The 21,193-nt window shown below is 35.8% G+C and overlaps 2 protein-coding genes and 1 non-coding gene across 3 annotated transcripts; 1 reads left to right on the top strand and 2 right to left on the bottom strand.

The window, feature by feature from the left end:
- Positions 1-2,419: 2,419 nt before the first annotated feature.
- LOC109219410 (putative S-adenosyl-L-methionine-dependent methyltransferase MMAR_1057) lies at positions 2,420-9,058 on the top strand. Its single transcript, XM_019383874.1, has 2 exons — positions 2,420-2,944; positions 8,190-9,058. The coding sequence occupies exons 1-2, from the start codon at positions 2,572-2,574 to the stop codon at positions 8,810-8,812; spliced, it is 996 nt and encodes a 331-aa protein (XP_019239419.1). The 5' UTR covers positions 2,420-2,571; the 3' UTR covers positions 8,813-9,058.
- Positions 9,059-9,769: 711 nt separating this feature from the next.
- TRNAA-UGC lies at positions 9,770-9,842 on the bottom strand. Its single transcript has one exon. It is a non-coding gene; the product is annotated as a tRNA-Ala (tRNA).
- Positions 9,843-11,403: 1,561 nt separating this feature from the next.
- Positions 11,404-15,150, bottom strand: LOC109219409 (probable LRR receptor-like serine/threonine-protein kinase At2g16250). The gene is made up of 4 exons (XM_019383873.1): positions 13,033-15,150; positions 12,758-12,883; positions 12,559-12,581; positions 11,404-12,468 (listed from the first exon to the last, which is right to left on the bottom strand). The coding sequence occupies exons 1-4, from the start codon at positions 14,967-14,969 to the stop codon at positions 11,864-11,866; spliced, it is 2,691 nt and encodes an 896-aa protein (XP_019239418.1). The 5' UTR covers positions 14,970-15,150; the 3' UTR covers positions 11,404-11,863.
- Between the last annotated feature and the right edge of the window lie 6,043 nt (positions 15,151-21,193).

Genomic DNA, 21,193 nt, shown 5'->3' with positions numbered 1-21,193 from the left:
GAATTCAAGTGGTTTGGAGCTTTGAAGTCTGAGTAAAAGTCCAAGGAATGAAGTCAGGATCGTGTTCGGGGATCAACGGATGATAGTTAAGAACAAACGAAGAATCGAGTAGGCATATTGCGCACTGTCTAGCAAAATGCACATAACTTTTCGCTCAGAACTCCATTTGGGCTCCACAATATATGGTTGGAAAGCTAAACCACAGGGATACAACTTTCATGTTTTACGTTTTTCTAAATCCCAAACAGAACAGGGTGAAAAGTGCGCGGACGCGCACTGGCCGCGCATGTCAGGCAGAACACTAGTCAAAATGCACGGTCAATCCGCGGTTGATCCGCGGCCGCGCACGTCCTGTCCGGAAAAAGTGTCCTTTTTCATGTAGGAGAACGTGTGATTGTTTGGCCCCGACCCTACTTGGTATATATACATGGAAAAACGATATTTTGAGGACTTTTGACATAATTTAGACCTAAGGAGGCTAAGGACACCGAGGATTCCACCTAAGGAGGCAAGAACACACTAGGAGCAAGGCGGAGAATTCTTATTCGAGTTTTTCACTTCCTTCTTCCTATTTTTCATTATTGGTTATGAATTCTAGTATTGTAGTTATGCATATTATTATGAATAGCTAATTTGTTATCTAGGGTTTTGATGGAACCTGTTGGAGGATGATTTTCCTATTACGTTAATACAGATTTGATGTAGTATTTTTTCTATTTGTTCAACTAAGTTATTATTGTGGTTGGTTGAAGAGCTCTCAACCGACTGTGCCTATTTAGTGTGTATTACTCGGGAGAGAGTGCATATTTAGGTAGTTGTTGAACAACATCACTCCTAACGTATATGAAGAATCAATATGGAGGGTTCAAAGGTGGGATTAGGGATAACGAAACCATGGTGTGATTGAGCCGTACTGAATGCCAGCTAGCGTAATTCAGGAGAATATGTCTAGTAAATTATGGTAGTTACTCGGGAGAGAATTACAACACTCAGAGCGCTCATGGTCGGTAGAGAAAACTTAGGCAAATTTATAGGAAACGTAGCAAAAAGGATTCCGACAATAGGGGAAATCATAACTCTAGACTTCCTTAATCTTGTCTCCAATCCTTATCCTTGTTAATTGATAGTTTTACTGCTTTCTAGTATTTGTTAGTTAATTAGATAAAAATAAATATTATAATCTTTATAATTAGGAAATTGTTTGGACCAATGTTTCTTAGCGATATTGAACAACTGTAGCTAAGCCTTAGTTCTCTGTGGGATTCGACTCCGGATTTGTAAACCGGATTATATTTGCAATGACCGCTTAGTCCTTTTTATAAGGCATAGTTGGGCATGATCAACTGTTTTTTAAAATTTTCAGTCAGATCACTCACAAAAACCAAAAACAACCCAAAATTATATTTATGTCCAAACACTAATTCTATTTTTCAAATATCATTTTTACTTGAAACCTTTTCACTTTTTCCGAATTGTACAATTCTTATGTCCAAACGCCCACCACGTTTCCGAGACCTTATCAACATCAAAACCAGCGGCAAATGTAGCATGTGTACAGCATGTCCGATCGCATCACTATGGTGGCAAATTGGCAAGTCGGGCCATACTTTAACGGTCAAAACGAGTCAAATCGGTAAACGGCTCATGACCCAAATCCCAATTAAAGTTTGTTTGGGTCAATGTAAATTGGGCAAGAAAGGTCAAATAATAGGTCATAACCGAACCTATCCAACATAATTCAACCTCCCATCCCTTTTATTTCAATTTTGCTTTTTTTTGCCTATCCTCTTATTTTATTTTAAAAATTTTGAAACTTAGGTAAGTGCTTTTTAAACATATGTATAAAAAGAACATATTTCATTTAATTTAGCCGTTTCTATTTAAATATGATATGATATGATATATATATATATATATATATATATATATATATATATATATATATATATATATATATATATATATATATATATATATATATATATATATTAAAAAAAAGTGAAAGGTGATGCACTTTTCTTAAATTATTATCTTAAATCCTCCGAAATTTATATAGTAATTCCCTATCTCCGAGTTTCATTTTGTATGTTTGGGTTTGAGTTGTATTTTGACCTATCGAGTATTAAGTTTGCACCTTAAGTAGTAGGTCCTGTTAACACTTGGCACCACTTGATTTAAAATCTGAATCGGGACTCCGGACATCTCACACCAACCAAGCAAATATCTCAGATCGACTTGCCATTTTCAGGCACATGAAACTAGATTTTGAGGCAGACAACCAATATAATAGAAACAAACGTGTACTTGAGTTAGGAAAAAATTGGACCACTCTTATATATGCCCTTCTCAGCTAATAGTAATGCAACAAAAAAAATTATACGAATTGATGGTAGTCGTGGCCTCCTTCATTCCCTTTCTTTATGTAACGAAAAGAAGCTGGACACGATATTTGTGTTCTTTTTTCTGTGACATTGGTTCTGTGTGGCTCTCTTTTCTTATCCCTACTCCCTACTACTAAAAACATTTCTCCTATATAACTCATAGTTTATATTAAAACGTCTTAGCACAGAAATGTCTAACCAAGTGAATTCAGTCCAGCAATGGCCAGAATTTATACTACCCGACTCGTTGTATACCGATAATATTAGAGAACTCCATGCAGAAATTGAACATAAATGGGATACGTCGCGACAATCAGCGTGCCAGATTGCAGCAGGAAGGGCACTGTGGAGGCATGTGATAAATGATCCACTAGCAGAGTTACTAGCAGGAGAAACATACCTCAAAAGCTTGTATGAAAAGATTAAGAGGGATCTTCTCAATAATGCAAGAGAGGTTTCTGGTGTGATGATTGCTGTTCGAACACTATGGTTTGATAAACAAATTGAAGCTGCTCTTAGTTCCTTTGATGGTGGAGCAACACAAGTTGTCCTTCTTGGAGCAGGTAGGTGATCAAAAATGATTTTTAACTTAATTACATAATGAACTTAGTGTAAATTATAATCACTATATTTTAACCTATTGTACCTGGTAATATGCTTTACTTTGAATCTCACTTTCTATGGACGGTTACCTATACTTATCTTTTAAGTGACTTGATAGTGTAAAAAAAATTTTATACTGTAATTTAAAAGTTAAACTCGACAAAAATAATATAATCAACTACTATGTCTTAAACCAAAACTAATAAGAGTCTGGCTAAATGAATCTTTCATATCATTACGCACTATTCGGGACACTTTGATTCGAGTACACGTAAAGAATTTGTCTTTTATGGTAAATTAGGAGATGTATCAAACTAAACTCTATGTTGTATCTTTAGGCAATGATATACGGATTTGTTCCTTCTTGCAACTCAAAGACAATTTGTTCTTTAGTTAGTAACTTGGAGTGACTTATCATGAACTAATTAACTTCAAGTATGAGTATGTTAGTCATTCTATAATAAAATTATCAGATTAATGATTCTGCAAAGACTCATACTTGCAGATGCACATTGCAACTGAACATTAACAAGATGCAATGTTCCATCTTTTAATCTGTTAGTAATTTGTGTTCGAAAATAGAAAATCAGAAAAATAGAACACAGAACAGAAAATGTAAAAATAATTTCGAGACCACAAGTTTATCTTGTGTGTCCTTAAGGAATTTAATCCCCTTACTATTGCCCAAGGTATATGAATTAATTTCTCACGGGATAGAACGGAATAACTATTCTGTGATAGCGGCACTTCAAATCACAGAACTTCAGCGAACTCAACAAACGGAGCAAATAACACTTCACACTTATTTAATTTATTTGAAAAAATAATGCAACAATGTAGAAAAGAGAGGAGGAAATTTTCAGATTTTTCCATCTGTAAAGATGAGGCCAAGCCTCTAAATTTATAGACATGAAAGTGTGAGATGAAGAGGTGCAATCCAAGAGGTGCCTCTTCCATTTCGCATTCACACCCTTTAGAAAAAACCCAACAATCCCCCACATGAATGTGGAATGGCCATATGTATAAAAATATGCATAAAAATTGTGTGATTCGCAAGTAAGGATTAATCGCATCTGTATAAGTAGATTCCCCTTTGAACTTTCCGTAGTGAACATATATCGGATATATTTGGCCAATCGGTAGATTTGATATCTTTGAACCGTCGAACTTTGGTGTATACCTAGACAACCATAAGTCACACAATCAACCCTTAACCGTCTTTGGTTCTCATTGCCGTGTTCATTTCAGCCATGAACACCACCTGATTTCATAAGTGCATAGAGAAGTGGCCTTACAGAATTCTCCTTGAAGCGGCTTACACTCCACACTTACATAGGTAATTCTTAAACGTGTTATCTCGTAAATACACTAATTGATATACCCCGTATCAAACTTAGAAACCATTAAAAAGCTTTAACATTTTATCCTTGGTACTGAAATTGTCTCATCACGAGAATGGACCAAATTTTTTTTATTTGACAATGTTGAACCGTTATTAATGACTTTGTTTGATCTCCTTGAACCTAGATCTTGGAATCTCCAGTCTTCTAGGTAGAGTTACCGCCACAATGACTTGTCCTCGGCAATAGTCTCATTCCCTTTGATAATCTCTCAACTACCTCTCTAATTAGGCATTTTGTAAGTGGATCTGACATATTATCGCTTGACTTCACGTAATCCATCTGGATAATTCCCCTAGAGTGTAGTTGCCTAATGATTTTATGTCTTTGTCGTATATGACGAGATTTCTCATTATACATAATGCTCCCATCCCTTCCTATTGTCACCTGACTATCGCAATGTATGCATATAGGTGCTAACAGTTTGGGTCAAAATAGAATATCTTCAAGAAACGGAGTCATTCTGCTTCTTCAACGGCCTTGTTTAAGGCTATAAACTCAACCTCCACTATAGAGCAGGCAATACACATTTATTTGGATGATTTCTAAGATACCGTTCCTCCACCGACTGTGAAATTATATCCACATGTAGATTTAGAAGTAGTCGAACCAGTGATCTAATTTGCATCACTATACCCTCCATTACCGCAAGATACTTATGTAGTGAAAATCATAATTTTGAGTATATTTTAAATATCTCAAAACTCGTTTCATTGTCATGATAGTTCAATAAAAACTTCCTTATTTTGGAGACTAATACGTCTTGACTTTCTATTGTATATCAAATTATTGACTATACTTAATATAGCAACAAATAGTTGGAATGGTTGCATCAGTTGTGGCCTCAACCTTTTACTATCTAACACATTTCGCAGCCACTTCGCCTTTTGCTATTTATTCTTATTCCATAATGGAATACAAATTTATATGATATGCAAATAGACTTTACTCATGATACAAATCCAACTTGTTATGCATTTTTTTTGTTATTTTCATCGGTTGGTTCAGCTCTTATAGTCCAACATATATAAAAACGTACAGACGTACCTTTTCATGAAAAGTCACAGTCTTCCAAGTGACCCATTTCATAAAATAACTAAATATTATCAATGTTCAAAAAAGAACACAACATTTTGGAAAGGAACGTAAACAACTTTTGAATTGGTAGTTTTATCACTAGTCATCACTAAGACAGAACAAGTAGTGAATTAACTGACTACCATATCAATATCTACTAGGCATTCGCGGGGTCCAAAAATTATATCATCTAGTTCTTTTAGATAGTATGGACATTGCGTCTAATATTGACTTTTATCATGCAACAGCTAAGGCCCCCACATTTCAAATATTTCATGTGCCTTATAAATTATTCATTATCAACATATCATCCACAAACGATGACTTGATTTTAAAATCATTTGACAAAATTATGTGATCAAATCTCACATGTCATATTTGGGCGCTTGTTTTAGTCCATAAAAGACTTAACACGTCTGTGCACCTTTATTTCTTCCAAGAACCACAAACCCTTCAGGTTGTTACATGTAGATTTCTTCCTCCAAATCTTAGTTTAAGAAGGATGTCTTCACATCCATTTCATGGTTTTCAATACCATACACTACAACTAATGATTCTAATATCCGTATGAACATAATTCTTGTAACCAATGATAAGTGTCAAAATAGTTAAGGCCTTCTCGTTGTCTATACCTTTTGACAACAAGTCATGCCTTATACTTGTCAATAATGTCATCGTCTTTCTTTTTCCTTTTGAAAATCCATTTAAAACCTAATGGGTTGTTACCGGGAGGAAGATCAACTAATTCCCAAGTATGATTGTTCAATATGGATTCTATTTCACTATGGACCGCCTCTTCCAAAATAATGATGCATAAGAAGACATAGCTTCTTTTAATGTTCGAGGCACATTTTCCAATAAGAAAGTTATAAAATCTGGTCCAAATGAAGTAGATGTTCTTTATCGTTTACTCCGTCTTGGATCCTCCTCATTAAATGTACTTTCTTTTGTTCCTTCCCGAGGTCATTTGGATCCTTCACCAATCGACTCATATTCCCTTTTATACGGATATATATTTTGAGGAATTTAGTATTATCTGACTCTATAACAATATTATTATGAATGTCGAAATTTTTTTATTGATGAACCAGAAATTGATATGCTTTACTATTGGTTGCATATCCTATGAAAATGCAATAAACGATTTTTGATCCTATCTTTATCTTTTTGGGTTTAGGAACTTGCACTTTTGCCAAATACCCCCACACTTTAAAATAATTCAAGTTGGGTTTCCTTCCTTTGTGATGTTTAACAAAGGAAGTTGGATTGAAAACTCTCCAATCTTTCAATTGTGATGTTTAACATTCTTGACGAGTACCATAGTCCAAATATCTAAGACACCCGTGGACTGAAAGATTACTTCTTCTTCTCTTCGTGTGCCAGCCATCGTAAGTTTAAGTGCTAGAGATTGAAAACGACTTTTCGGATCAGTTTCGATTTAGTCATTTCTCTCCATAGTCCATATCACACCAGTAATCGTACTGTTTACTTCATCTTTCCTCTTATCAGCCGTCTCAACACAAAAGAGATAAACACAGAAAATAAAGATAAATTCTTTAAGATTGTTAGTAATCTCTGTTCGAAAATAGAAAATCAGAAAATATAACTTAGAACAGAAAATGTAAAAATAATTCCGAGCCCACAAGTTTCTTGCGTGTCCTTAAGGAATTTAATCCCCTCACTGTTGCCCAAAGTATATGGATTGATTTCTCCTAGTATAGAACGGAATAACTATTACTACCTCCGTTTCAAATTAAATGAGGTAGTTTGACTCGGCACGGAGTTTAAGGAAAAAAAGAAAGACTTTTGAAATTTATGGTCTTAAAAGCTTAAGGGGTAAAGCTTTGTGGGGCCATGACTTTTGTGTGGTTATAAAAGCTTCTCATTAAGGGTAAAATGGGTAAAATGAGGAGTTTAAAGTTGAATTATTTTCAAATTTAGAAATGTGTCATTTATTTTGGAACAGACTAAAAAGGAAAGTACCTCATTTAATATGAAACAGAAGGAGTATGTGATAGCGGCACTTCATTTCACAGAACTTTAGCGAACTCAACATACGGAGCAAATTATACTTGATACTTATTTTTATTTAGAAAAACATGCAATAATGTAGAAAAGAGAGTGAGAAATTTTGGGTAATAAGCAATCTCTACAATCTATAAAGCAGTCATGACTATTTAAATTGAAACATTCAACTGGATTTGATATAGGTGATGCAAAATTTATTTGCTTTGAGTTATCGCAATAACTAGGGAATTTGAACTATGAATAGATGGAGTATTCCAATATAAGTGTGGATTTTACTCCAAGCATTCTCAGTTCCTCACTGAGGGAGAGCCTTGGCACAATGATAAGAGTTGTTATTGCTGTGACCAGGAGGTCTTCCCGTGGAAATAGCCTTTTGCAAAAAATGCAAGGCTGCATGTGTACAATAGATACAATGTGATGCGGCCCTTCCTTAAACTTGGTGCATAGCGAAAACTTAGCGTATTGATCTGCCAATTTTCTATTCTCTGTTCCTCACTTCCCTTGCAAGTTTGATTAATCCATTTTGTGGGGACAGTACAGAACACTGTCGAGGGTCGAAACAACCTCTCTACCTTCACAAGATAGGGGTAAGGTCTGCGTACACACTATCCTCTACAGACCCCACAGTATGGGATAATACTGGGTATGTTGTTGTTAGTACAGAACAGACTAATGGTGATATCAATCTGATTATCTGCAGGTATGGATACAAGGGCATACCGCTTGAGTTGCTTGAAAGAAAGTGACATTTTTGAGATTGATTTTCCAGAGGTCTTACAGATGAAAACTAGTGTTCTAAAAGAAGCAATCAATGAACAAAAACGGCCAATGCTGACAGCAAAATCATTGAAGAGAGTGGGAACTGATTTAAGAGAAAAAGATTGGCTTAAAAAGCTTCAAGCATCAGGATTAGAGTTAAAGAAAAATACAGTGTGGGTATTAGAGGGAATTCTCTACTATCTATCACACTCTCATGCAATGGAAGTACTCAACGTTATCGCTAATAACTGTGCCTCTGCTCATACAGTACTTTTAGCAGATTTCATGAACAAGCAAGCAACCAAAATGTGCAGCTCCATTTTCCATTTCTATTGTGATTGGCCTGATCTGTTATTGCCATCACTAGGATTTTCTCAAGTTAAACTTTCTCAAATTGGTGATCCGGATGCCCACTTCGGGCTGTTGCATGATCCACTAAATTTGTTCAATAAGTTGCGCAGCTTGCCACGGTCACTACAAACTCACCCTGATGATGGTACACCGTGTTGTCGGTTGTATTTGCTTCAGGCTTCTGGAGCACCACCTATTCAAATTATTCCTTGAATCATGAAGGTTTAATGATAAGCCTAATTTCCAGTTAGAGATTAGATCTATGTAGGCCATATTATTGCCTTATGGCACTAGAGATACAATTTGAATTAGTGACTGTGTCATTCAATTCTATGTTTTCTTCTTCAAATCTGACTTAAACAAGTCATAAACTTGTCATATTTATTACCCAATCTCTCCCTTGTAACCTCCAACTCTTATGAAAGTTTATAAAAGAGAATAGAGTATTTTTCTCAGTTACTTTATACTGGTGTATTTATTCAGACGAATCAACCAACACTTACAGTCATATGCTAATCCCTTCACACTGTAAAGTTGTAGTAGTATGAGAACTCTGCATAATCCTTATCATTCTGCATTCAAATAGGCAATTTACTACAGATTTTACTTTTGATACAACATAGTATTGTTTATTATTACATTGAAAGTTGTATGTGACACGGTCATTTTATTTTTTATTAGCTACAGCTTATTATGATAGAGATGACAATTGTGATCTACAATGATAAGCAGATGGTCCAAACTGAAATGAGACAATTTGTGCAGCAGACTTGAGAAGAAAAAAAAGAAGTTTATGAATTCGTTAGTATCACCTTTTGTCTGCTACAAAAGAAGCATAGCCATGAAATAAATATCAAATTGACTTCTGTTTTGACAAGTCTATTATAGGAGTATTTGAACATATCAGTTTCTTATGCCACGCCCTTAGAGAGCCAAAAGACATGCAACCATGAACAGAATTCCCTCTTAATTATATTCTGCAACTAAAGAAAATAAAATCTTTCACACGTGTTACATGGATAAAAATGAGAATGTTCAGAATTAGTTTTACCAAAAAAAAAAACTTACGAGATCAATCAGCTTGCGCACAATTAGATTCTACACAATTTTGGACTAAATTATTCAGCTGCTGAGTCTCTGGTTGAGAAAGCTGTCAAAATTTAAAACTATTGGAGATGCGGGGGATCGAACCCCGTGCCTCTCGCATGCAAAGCGAGCGCTCTACCATTTGAGCTACATCCCCTTTTGTATACAGACACTGCTATTAATGTAAATGTTGTTTTCCACTTGGAACTTGACAGCTCTTGTTTTTTTTTCATCGCTACTAATTTTTGTTGTTCACTTTCGTAAATTGCAGTTCACAAAATTGTGGAGAACTTTTCATTACGGAGCAATCACGTGTTCCTTTAATGTGATTATGATATTTCCAATAATCTCGTGTTATGCTTTTTGGTTCAGCAATTTTTTCAAAAATGAAAATATGACCTTTTTTATTTGCTTTTGTCATTTTGATGGAGTTATATGCTCACATCTGAATTCTACCAGTCAAGTGACAAACTTGAGCATGTCTTCGCCTGATAAACACAATAGGCCTGGTGAAGAATATATGTTACATGATCCTCTCCTCTTTCTCTAAATAGTGGCGGATTTAGAATTTAGATGTTGTGAGTTTTTTGTCGAAAATCTATCATGTGCTTTTCCCCCACATATGTATATAGGGATTGATACCGAATCACTGATACATGTTGTATTGAGTTTCTTGGACTTATTTAGGCCACCAAGGAATTTATAGATCAATTGTATCACTTTTTTTTTCCATGCAATCACAAAATATGAGATCTTGAAACTGTAAATCTGGATTATATAGTGTTGGCCCAAGTTCAGATGAAGTTTTGAAGATTGACAAAATGAACTCAGTCATGAACCAGGTCCATCATGTGAGACATACACAGTGTTGATATACTTATACATGTGACATATGTGTGAAGATAAGTCTCAAGGGTCAGCAACAATATCTTCTGAGTTGATCGAAAAGGTTGCATAGGATAAGGAGTTGAAGTCTCCTTATGTGAAGAGAACTACATCCGAATCAAGAATAAGGATTGGAGTTTGAATTGTTCTAGGACTCGAATTTGATTAAGGATCAGTAATTCGAGTTTTAATCAAACTCTGATTACTAACTCTATAAATAATAATGATTGTTCTCTTTTACAGGGATTGCACAAACGCAGAAGTGAAACTAAATTGAAGAGCAAAATAGCAAGGCTTTTTGCAAGCAATTTACGTGAGATTCAAGTGTGCATTCCTGAAGCTACTTGGACAAGATAGAAGAACCAATTCCATTGTGTCTTTCTTTTATTCTAGTTCAATTGTAGTAGGTGTTTCATATTGTACCTTTCAGCTTTCACAGAAGCAATTGTATTAGGTACTTTTGAGTGAGTTAACTTGAAAGTGTCGTGACAGTTGAGACTGTATGCCACACTGGGATTAGGGTTTAATCCTTAGGTTTACAAGAGTTTTGTAAATGCTGTTTTGGCTCAGTGATTTTAGTGGAAGTTTGGGAAAATCCTACTGAGTAGTAGGTCGTGGTTTTTTTTCACCTTTTGAGCCGGGTATTTTCCACGTAAAAATCTCTGTGTTCTTTATTTTATGTACTCTTAATTCCGCAAACAGTCATAGTAAGTACATTTAGAAGAACCAGGTTCTTCTAGTGCCAAAATTAGGTACCACACAAATCACCCCCTCTTATGTGGTATTGACGTGTAGAACATCATATAGTGGAGACCCTTGACACAATTGTATGCTTGTTTTCCATCACATCTGTATTTTTGCACACAACCAAGGAACATAGTTTACCGAATAAAGAGGGGAATACAAAGGACTGAACATCCTTTAATATCAACTTTTTTGTCATCAACACATCTGACAGGATAAACTTTTGAAAGTTTACAAAGACTAGAGCATTTGTCGCACATCAAAAAAAGAAAAGAAAAGAAGAAAAACAGAATACATGTACATGGTGTAACGACATATTCAAAAATACTGATCCAATTTGATAGGCTGCACAGAGAAGGAAAGAGTTTACCAACCGTATGACAATTCATTCTTGCGTGTAGCACGTGGGCCCATGTATCCGCAACGATCATAGGCCGCTCATGTAATAAAAAATCAAAAGCCCTGATACTTACAAAACGCTTGCCTGCAGAAATGCATTTGGCATAGGTTAACTGCAAATTATGAGATACCTTTGGACTCACAGGATGGCTAGTTCATGTCCTGTCCTTCTATATCTAGCGTCTCCTGAGGTTCGGGGAAAATCTCACTGGATGATCTCTTACACGAGGATGAATGTTCATTCCCGCTGCTATGAGAATGAGATCCTACTCGTCCTGACTGTTTTAGGTAGTTCATACCCTCTTTGCTTGTTTGGCCACTGGCATTTATACTATCTTGTGAGCTATAGTGCCAACTACCAAGAAAAGCAACACTCCACGATCGCCTCAATGAAGTTGTTCGTAGCCTTGTAGAGTTGAAACTTCCTTCCCTAACAACCTTGAAAGGGTTCTCTAGTGCTTTTAGGAGGCGTCTTATCTCAGGACGTTTGGAAGGCCTCGGATGAAGACATGCTTTAGCTACTATTGCTACAGCCCACATCTCTTCCAGTAAGTCCTCATCTAGAATTAGAGATGGATCGACGATGTTGGCCACTAATTCTTTCTCCCGTATAGTGATGAAAGGAAGAAATTTGTCCAACCACTCCTTGGTTGAGGCATCATCTGACTGGCTTATGCCAACCTTACCAGTTACAAGCTCGAGTAAGACCTTCCCGAAACAGTATATATCATAAGTGCAACTTGTAAATGAAGATCCTGTTCATGTATAAGGCCAGCATGAAAAATTGGAACGATAACTCTAAAGTCCAACTATGTGTTTTTACGAAAAGAATACTAGCTACATACCAGCAGGGTCTCCCTCAGCATTCCTGTATATTGTCAAGAAGAAATGTCTTAGAACATTGAACAAAAAGCAATATGGGTAACTAGTCATGAAACATGTACAAATTACATAAAAGCATTCGTAGTTTCTAAAAGGAAATGCTAAAAGTAGAAATAGCAGGAAAGATGACACAACCTTAATATATATTTAGAAATAACTTACTTTGGCATGTGGAAGAACTTTGTGATCAAATTGTGATTATCACCTTCCTGTGTACGCACTTCGGTCAAACTTCCCAGCCTTACTTCAAATTTATCGTCGAGAAGGATACTGCTAGCTTGAACATCTCTTCAACCAGAAAATACAGAATATAATTAGCTTGGTGTAGAACTTTACAATAACTTGAACTTAATAATGGTTCTGTTACAGACAAAAATATAGTGTATCATCATTTGAGGAGAAAAACAAGAATGTGAAAAAGTGAAAGAAACAAATACCTATGAACAAGGGGAGGATTACACTCATGGTGTAAATAAGCTAAACCTTCTGCAGTTCCTATTGCAATTTTTAATCTCGTTATCCAATCCAAAGACTGTCGATTTTCGTCTCCTAAATCTGTATCCCTGGACAACAAACTAAACAAATCTCCATTGCACATATATTTGTAGACCAAGAATTTCTCACTCTCATGCTCTATGCTGTGTCCCAATAAAGGGACAAACCTATGGTGTGTTATCCAGTTTAACAAATCCAACTCCAACTTGTATGACTCTTTTCCAGACAGAAGTAAACTAACTTTCTTGATAACTATGGGGACACCGCCTTCCAATATTCCCCGGAAAATGTCTCCAGTGTGACCGTGCTTGATAACGTTTGCTTCATTGAGGTTGCTTGTGGCATGGAGTATCTGCTCATAAGTAAATGATTCTACTGAACCGCCAGATATATCACCAGAGAACTTCACAGCCCGATTGTCTCCTTCCACGACAGGACTAACGTTTGAAGTGCCTCTTTCACTTGAATTTCCTCTGTAGCATATCTTAAAAAACAATAGAATGGCTAATGCCAAAAGCATAAGAACCCCAAGCCCACCAAAAACTCCAACCATTATAAGAAGGCGCGTATGCCCGCTCTTTGAAGGTCTTTGTGCTGGAGTTTGGCTTGTGCTATTGGTGCCGCCATTGACAAAAACTAGACCCCTATCAGCATAAAATTTACGACAATCTTCTGAACTCCTCTGATTCAAAGACCCTGTAAAGCAATTACTCATAACTTGAACGCCAGAATTATTGGGTGCTAGACCTTGAAAATAGTTGTTGGACAGATCAATTGATTGAAAATTCCGAATATCAAACGCCACATTTCCGAAGAAGAGATTATTTGAAAGGTTATATGAAGCACCACTGGCACTAAAATAGGTAAGATTTGAAACTACACCAGTGAAGTTGTTCCCTGAAATATCAAGAATCCTTAAGTGGGAAAATGACCACAAAACATCAGGAATTTCGCCTTCGAATCGATTCCAACTGAGAACTATATACTCCATTAGAGAAAGATTTGAAAACAAGGTACCAGGCAATTCACCTTCTAGTTCATTGTTTCCAATTAACAATTTTCTTAAATTCCTCAATCTTGAGAAATCTTCTGGCAATGACCCTGACAAGTAATTATAGCCAAGATCAAGTTCTACTAATTGAGAAAGATTTGCTAGCTGAGCAGGAATATAAGAACTCAGACTATTATTGGACAAGCTGAGGAACTTAAGGCCATGAAGTGAACCAAATTCAATAGGGATTGGACCAGACAACAAATTTGAAGACAAATCAAGAACAGTGAGATTCTCAATATTTGAAAAAGAAGTTGGAATTGAACCTGTGAGTGAATTGCCAGAAAGATTAAGAACATTTAAAGAACTCAACTTCCCAAATTCTGTAGGAATAGTACCTGTAATTGAATTACTAGACAAAGATAGAGAAGTAAGTTTACTTAAACTTCCAAATGATGGTGGAAGTGAACCAAGAATTGAGCTTGAACTAAGATCAAGTTCTTTGAGCTGAGTTAATCTTTGACCAAACCAATCTGGATTTGGCCCTAGAAGAATAAAACCTGATGAGTTAAAGGATGTCAACTGAGTAAAATTGGCCAAAGAATCAACAGCAAACTGTGGAAACAAGCTTCCTTTGTGACTTCTTCTTACTCCAGTTAACTTTATACTTGTAACTTTGCCATTGGTGCAACCAATTCCAGTCCAATTGGAGCAGGGGTCTGATTTTCTTGGCCAATCTCTAGCTCTGATGCCCAAAGATGACCTGAGGTTCAGCAAATCTTGATATTCCAAGTTGGAACTCAGTTGGTTTTGCTTAGCTAACACTGAGTAAAAGAACAAGAGAAAAAGAGCAGCCTTGAACTGAGTTCCCATGAAGTCTTGTAACATCCTTTTTTTGATGCAAAGCTCTTATATTATATACTGTGAAAACTATGTTTCCATTTTCATATTTCCAACAGCTGTTTCAAGAACCATAAATATAGATATTTTACATGCTCAATGCTCCTTTCCAGTGTGTCATGCAAGTACAAATACAAGCTTTTCTACCCTCCAATGTTTTGTCTCTTAAAATGATGATATTTGATTGAATATAAAGTTTAATACTACTTAACTTATTCATGCCTATAAATAAGGCTAAATATGTCCTTCAAAGAGGATCCCATCGATACCATAAACTCCGGAATATGCACAAAAAAATCAAATATGAGATCTTCGAAATTTCATGAAACTCTTGGAATATTCATTAAGAGATCAATGACAAGTCAAATATGTCTTGCTTAAAGTCCTACGTTGGAGAAATACGCCGCTAAGGCCCTTGAATCACGTAGAATAAATCGGAGGGTAGAATCAAGGGATAAACAGAATTGTAAGCTAAAATATTTATTAATAAAATCCCTTTTTCTTTATAGTTGTTTGTCATTGCAACTTTCTTTTTTTGACCAAATTTATTGCAAATAGAGACATTCAAAAAAATGAAAACTTCCTCATACAAATCGGATGAATTGAGTACTCAATATTTTTTTCGCTCCCGATGTATACATCAAATTAAGCATATTAATCTTAATAATTAAAAATTCAAGTAAAAATATATATTGCTTAACCATAGTTAAGTAATAAATATATAGATCAAAATCACTTGGCTTATATTCGTTAGTTTGGTGTAAACACTTGTACATGTACTCTGGGTGTGATGTAACATGATGGCAGAGGCTGCTAACACATTTATTGTATTTTCAACTCGAATAATAAATATTTAAAGAGAGTTAGAAGAATTTTCAAAATATAACTATGTTCACACAAAGTAAGTGCCAACTTTAAATATCCCAAAATATAGTGTAAAAGAGTACTCATTCCCGTCCACTTTAATTACAATTTTAATTTGTTTTTACACATATTAAGGAATTTACTTCTTAGCATTAGTTAATAATGAAATTGACCATATTAACCTTAATTTGTTCGTTGAAAATATAAGAAATACTCCTAGACTTCTTATTTCAAGGGAAACTTTGCAATTGACCATATTAACCTTAATTTGTTCATTGGAAATATAACAAATACTCCTACTTGAAGCGCAACTTTGGAAAAAAGATATTAATTCCTTTTTGATATCTGAAAAAATCAAATATTATGCATCACAAAAGAAAGACCAAAAAGTCAAATAAAGTGGAGGGGAGGAGTAGTGTAAAAGGATATCTTGAAACCACAATGTGGCCTACTTGTGTGTTGGAGCATAGGTTTTTTTAGTCTGCTTGCACTAATGTATGCTCAATTTGGAAGTAGTAAACGATATAAAAAGCATTAATGGTGAAAAGAGTATCCTCAACTGCCACAACTGCTAAACAAGTGCATCAGCTTCAGCATTTATAAACAAGAGTGCCATTAATGGATATTTTAGCAGGCATCTGCCAAATTTGACACTCTGCTGCTTGGTCTAGCCTCCTAGGAAGCAGGATAACTGTAGTTTTTTCGTCCTAGTCCTGTTTGTTTCGCAGTTATCGCTTCGGAAAAGTACTCTTATGGAAAATTCGGATCTTTCTCACCTCGAACAATAACAAGAATCATGGTCTGATAAATTTTTTTATAAAATCTTGCTAATCAACCGAGAAAGCTCGAAAATCAAATGGAAAAAATAACTCAAGTTTGATTCAAGTCAAATTATACTTTGTTCAAGTACTAACACATTGTAAAAATTGCACGGGGCGCCCTATTTGGTCGCCCCCATTTAACCTATACCCATTTTTTTTTTAAAAGTTTTAACTTGTACACACTTTTTAAACAACTCCAGCCTCCTTTCTCCTCCTCCTTCTTGAAAGTACAAGAGGGGGTAAATTATATATTTTTAAACTTATTCTCTTATTAGTTGACTAGTTTATCAAATAGTCGACTAGATGTAATAAATTAACAGTTATAAAGACAGAAGGTAAGATGTAGAAAGTAAGTGCAGGAATTAAAGACACCGGAATTTTTATACTGGTGTGAATCCTAGTCTGTTGCACCTCCTTTTACACACCCACCCCGAAGGATAGTGTATAATGGAATTTTTCCAATTTAAGGGACATTATTCGAAATGAGATTATTTAATGAATTTTGTTCAGAGTCTCCACTAGGGATAGGTTTGTTTCTGGTGTCCCAAGTCACCGGTTTATTTTAAATCCCAAATCGAGGAAGATTTCGACTTTCCATTTGAAGTCTGCGAACCAGAAATTCTGAATAAGTAATTCTGTTAACCCGGGGAAGGTGTTAGGCACCCCCGGATTCCGTGGTTCTAGCACGGTCACTTAAACTATCACAATTGGCCTATTATCTGATTTTAATACATGTTTTAACCTATAGTGCAATTTTAAATTAATTATCGCTTTTAATTAATTTTAAGGAAAATTGAACGTCGTCTAAAACGTGTCTTTGGATCGCGTCACATGAAATGCACCCGCTATCCGGAACACATTTTATTCAACGTTTTAGGATTTGGATTTGGGTCACATGAAATTCACACCCGAGTTTAGGAATATAATATTATTAAAGAACGCGCCTAAAGCAACTAACGCGTTGTTAATTTTGCGAGGGCCATGAAAATTCGCTAAATGGCATGCCTCGAATTCTAAGTATTTTAAAGAAATAATTATACGAGGGCCACACAATTTGTGATTTTATTTGGCGCGGCACACCTCGATTCCATTTTAAAGGATGTCCTAACTAAAGCTCGTAGAGTCATGAACTATTATTGTCTATTATGGTTCAACTCCTATTCTAATTAAAAGACTTAAAAAAAAATCAACATTAAAAGAGATTAACTAACATTAAAATATTTAAGAATATTTGAGCCCCAAGATCGAGCCCAGACTTCAAACAAGGACAACTTCAGTCAATGAAGAGGTTCTTAGTTCGAATCCACGACTCAACTTGGAAGGCCCGGCGCTTCCTTTAAATTATTAACTCAAAAGAAAACAGAAATCATGACCAAGGCTTTCGATGTGTTGGGCCTGGAATAGGCCCAGCAGCTTGACTTGGTCACCCAATTGGTAATTTCTTAAAGCTAAGCGTACTGGCCCAAATGACCAAAGCTTACCATTCGTTTCAAGCAGACCTGTGGTCCAGGGCTCAAAGAGCGGCCCATTACCAGCATATTAACAAATCACTGCACTTCCATTTTTGATTTTTGTTTTGAAAATAACTTTAATTCATAATCTTCAAATACATTCAAGAACTCATATAAGAAATGAATGCTACTGCAATTATTTAACCAAGACTCAAATAAGTTAATGTGAATCATGTGATATACAAAACCAATTTTACCTAAACTCAAAAACTTTAATAAATTCCCAAGCCCAAAATAATGGATCCATACTCTAATCTAAGCTCAATGCTGAACATGTAATGATGCATTTAAAACGATAGACTGCCCCAAATCCCACTTGCACATACATGCTTTAACTTTAATTGAAATAACTGGGTAACAGCAGTATACTACCACAATTTAGATCCATAAATATATAAGGATTCAAGAGGAAAACAATCAGCTCTTCAACAAAGAAGATATCCACAGGATTGAATACATGGAAATCAATGAATTTACTAACAATACTATTACAATTCTAATACAAGACTCAGAACAATTATAACTTCACATCAACATGCTAAGTTTAAGGAATTAACATGACATTGCAAGAATTAAACTACACAAGAGGAAATTCTAATATCTAACAACAAAGAGTTAGATCTTCATATATTTCCATCAAAAACACTTCAACAAGCTATTCTTACATTCCCATGGTCAGAAATATGTACTCGGAGAATGAAACAAAGAAGAAAATGAGAGGCCAGCAGAATAAACACCAACAATCAGCACCAGCAGTAACACAGACCCCAGATCCAGGAAATTGAGCCCATAGAATCAGTGTAAATCCAATAGAATAGTGATTTCATCAACAGCTTGACCCAAAACTTGAATAACAAACGAACTTCAACTCATTTTTAACCCTTTGGATATCCAGAAATGATTCCAGAACTTAAAAACTTCAAAGATCAATCAGTTTAAATGGAACAATGTTTACTGCATGATTTCTCAGCTATTATTTGATTTTTCAGGATTTTGGCTCTTCTAAATCTCTAGGTTCTGATCTCTAAGGTCCCTAAAATCTATATTGGATCTACTAAAATCTGCAGGATATTTAGCTCTTGAAGTTCTCTCGGCTCTCTCCAAATCCTTTTGCTCTAAAATCTTTTTGCTCTCAAATCTTTTAGGCTCTAAAATCTGACATGAAAGGCAAGAATGGTATGCCTTTATAGGCAAGCAATTAGGGCAGCCCTGCTGATTTATTTTTACCCCTTTAGGTCCTTTTTAATTTCTGCTTTTTGCTTAAAAGTCCCTAGGATTCTGACTTGTTTTCCAAGTTATCTACCTAAAAGCCTGAAATTGGCTGAAAATCCTTGCTAGAAGCTTCCAAGTTAGTTACCCTGAAGATTTCCTCACTTAGACTACCTATATTGTCCCTGATTAATCCTGTATTTACCCCTTAAAACCCAACAATTATTACTTCAGGAACCCAAATGGGTATGGGTTGTGAGTCCAATGGACTCTAATGGTTCAAATAAACTTGGGCTCAAATTCGAACCAAACCCAAACCTCATGGAGTGGGGTCTAAGCTAATCTCAAAGCCCAAGCAACCAAGGTGACCCAAACCCAAGTCAGGAGTCCGGTGCATGTGAAAAGAAAAACTTAAGTAAATTCAGAAAATTAAATACTAAGCTAACTAAATATCACAAACAGTAGGGAACTAATTGAGCTATTAAAATAACCTAATTAAATTAAACTAAGTAGGCTAACCTAACAAGAGAAAATCAGAAACCTAACATTAATGGAAATTCAACAAGCCAAGGACAAACAATTCGAACCATCAGAGAAATGGTCAAGTTTTAACCAGAGAAAAGGAGAAGAAAAGGATATAGACGAAAGAAAAGATGAACCAAAACCATAAATGGAGACAAAGATAGATAGAAACTTACCTATTCACATTCGATCTCGACTGTCATTCAAATTTAAACCGCGAGATAGTGTCAATCACCTGTTCTTTGTGAAGAACAGGCAAATAACATTATTCCGCGATAAAATTGGGACTAAAACTCGTGAATACTGGAGAAGAAACCTTGCATGTTTAGGATCCAGATTGAACTCTTAAGGCTTGAACCTCAGAATCAATATTCGAGGAGCTCGAGGGGGATTCGAGGGAAGAGGACGATGGATCTGCGATGACAGAGGTCTGGTGGTCCATCGGTGTTAGTTTGGGGTTGATTGGTGGTGGCGCTGCCACCGGAGAAAACAAGGGCGGCGCTAGGGTTTGGATTTATGATCTGAAATTCGAGCAAATCAGGCCGGATTTGATGGAAAAGGGGTGTGGTTTTGAAAAGAGGGGGAAGAGGAGAACCTATGGTGTATTTTTGGGGTGGTTTGGGGACTCGCCGCCGCCGTGGGCGATTTCCGGCGGCGACAGACGGCGGCTCAAGGAGGGGCTGTCTCTAGGGTTGCTGGGGTGTGAGAGGAGACTGATTAGGTGGGGGGGGGGGGTAGGGTCGTTAGGACTCTTATATATTAAGTGGTCCTCAGTTCTCGTCCGTTAGATCTTCCAACCTCGACGGTTGAGATCAAAAGGAGAGCACACGACGTCGTTTGGTGGGGGGACTGGACCGGGTATTAAAACGGGTTTGGGCTGGTATGGGGCGGTTTGGGACGGGTTCAGGGAATTTTCAATTGGGCTTGGGGAATTCTAATTGATTTGGCCCAAAATCTGATCCTCTTTAATTCTTTTTCTTTTCAAATTAAAATCAAAAAAGCTAAATTAACTCTAAATTACCCTACCAAATTATATTAAGCTCTAATTAATAATTAACTCAAATAATTAAACCAATTTAAAGAAAAACTAAACAAAATTCAAAGCTAAAATTAAACAAAGCAAATAGATCAATTTTTTGTGATTTTGTATTTTTGTAAAACCCTAATTACTAATTAATCTAAAAATATGTAAAATTAAGTCCTAAATACAAATGCAATATTTTTGTATTTTTTTATGAATTATCTAAATTAAACAATGCACACAAAAATGCAACTAAACATGAAA

The sequence above is a fragment of the Nicotiana attenuata genome, unplaced genomic scaffold, assembly GCF_001879085.1.
Source record: "Nicotiana attenuata strain UT unplaced genomic scaffold, NIATTr2, whole genome shotgun sequence".
In the NCBI taxonomy this organism is placed as follows: Eukaryota; Viridiplantae; Streptophyta; class Magnoliopsida; order Solanales; family Solanaceae; genus Nicotiana; species Nicotiana attenuata.
Note: the sequence above shows the minus strand (reverse complement) of the source record. Positions and strands in the feature narration are given on the sequence as shown.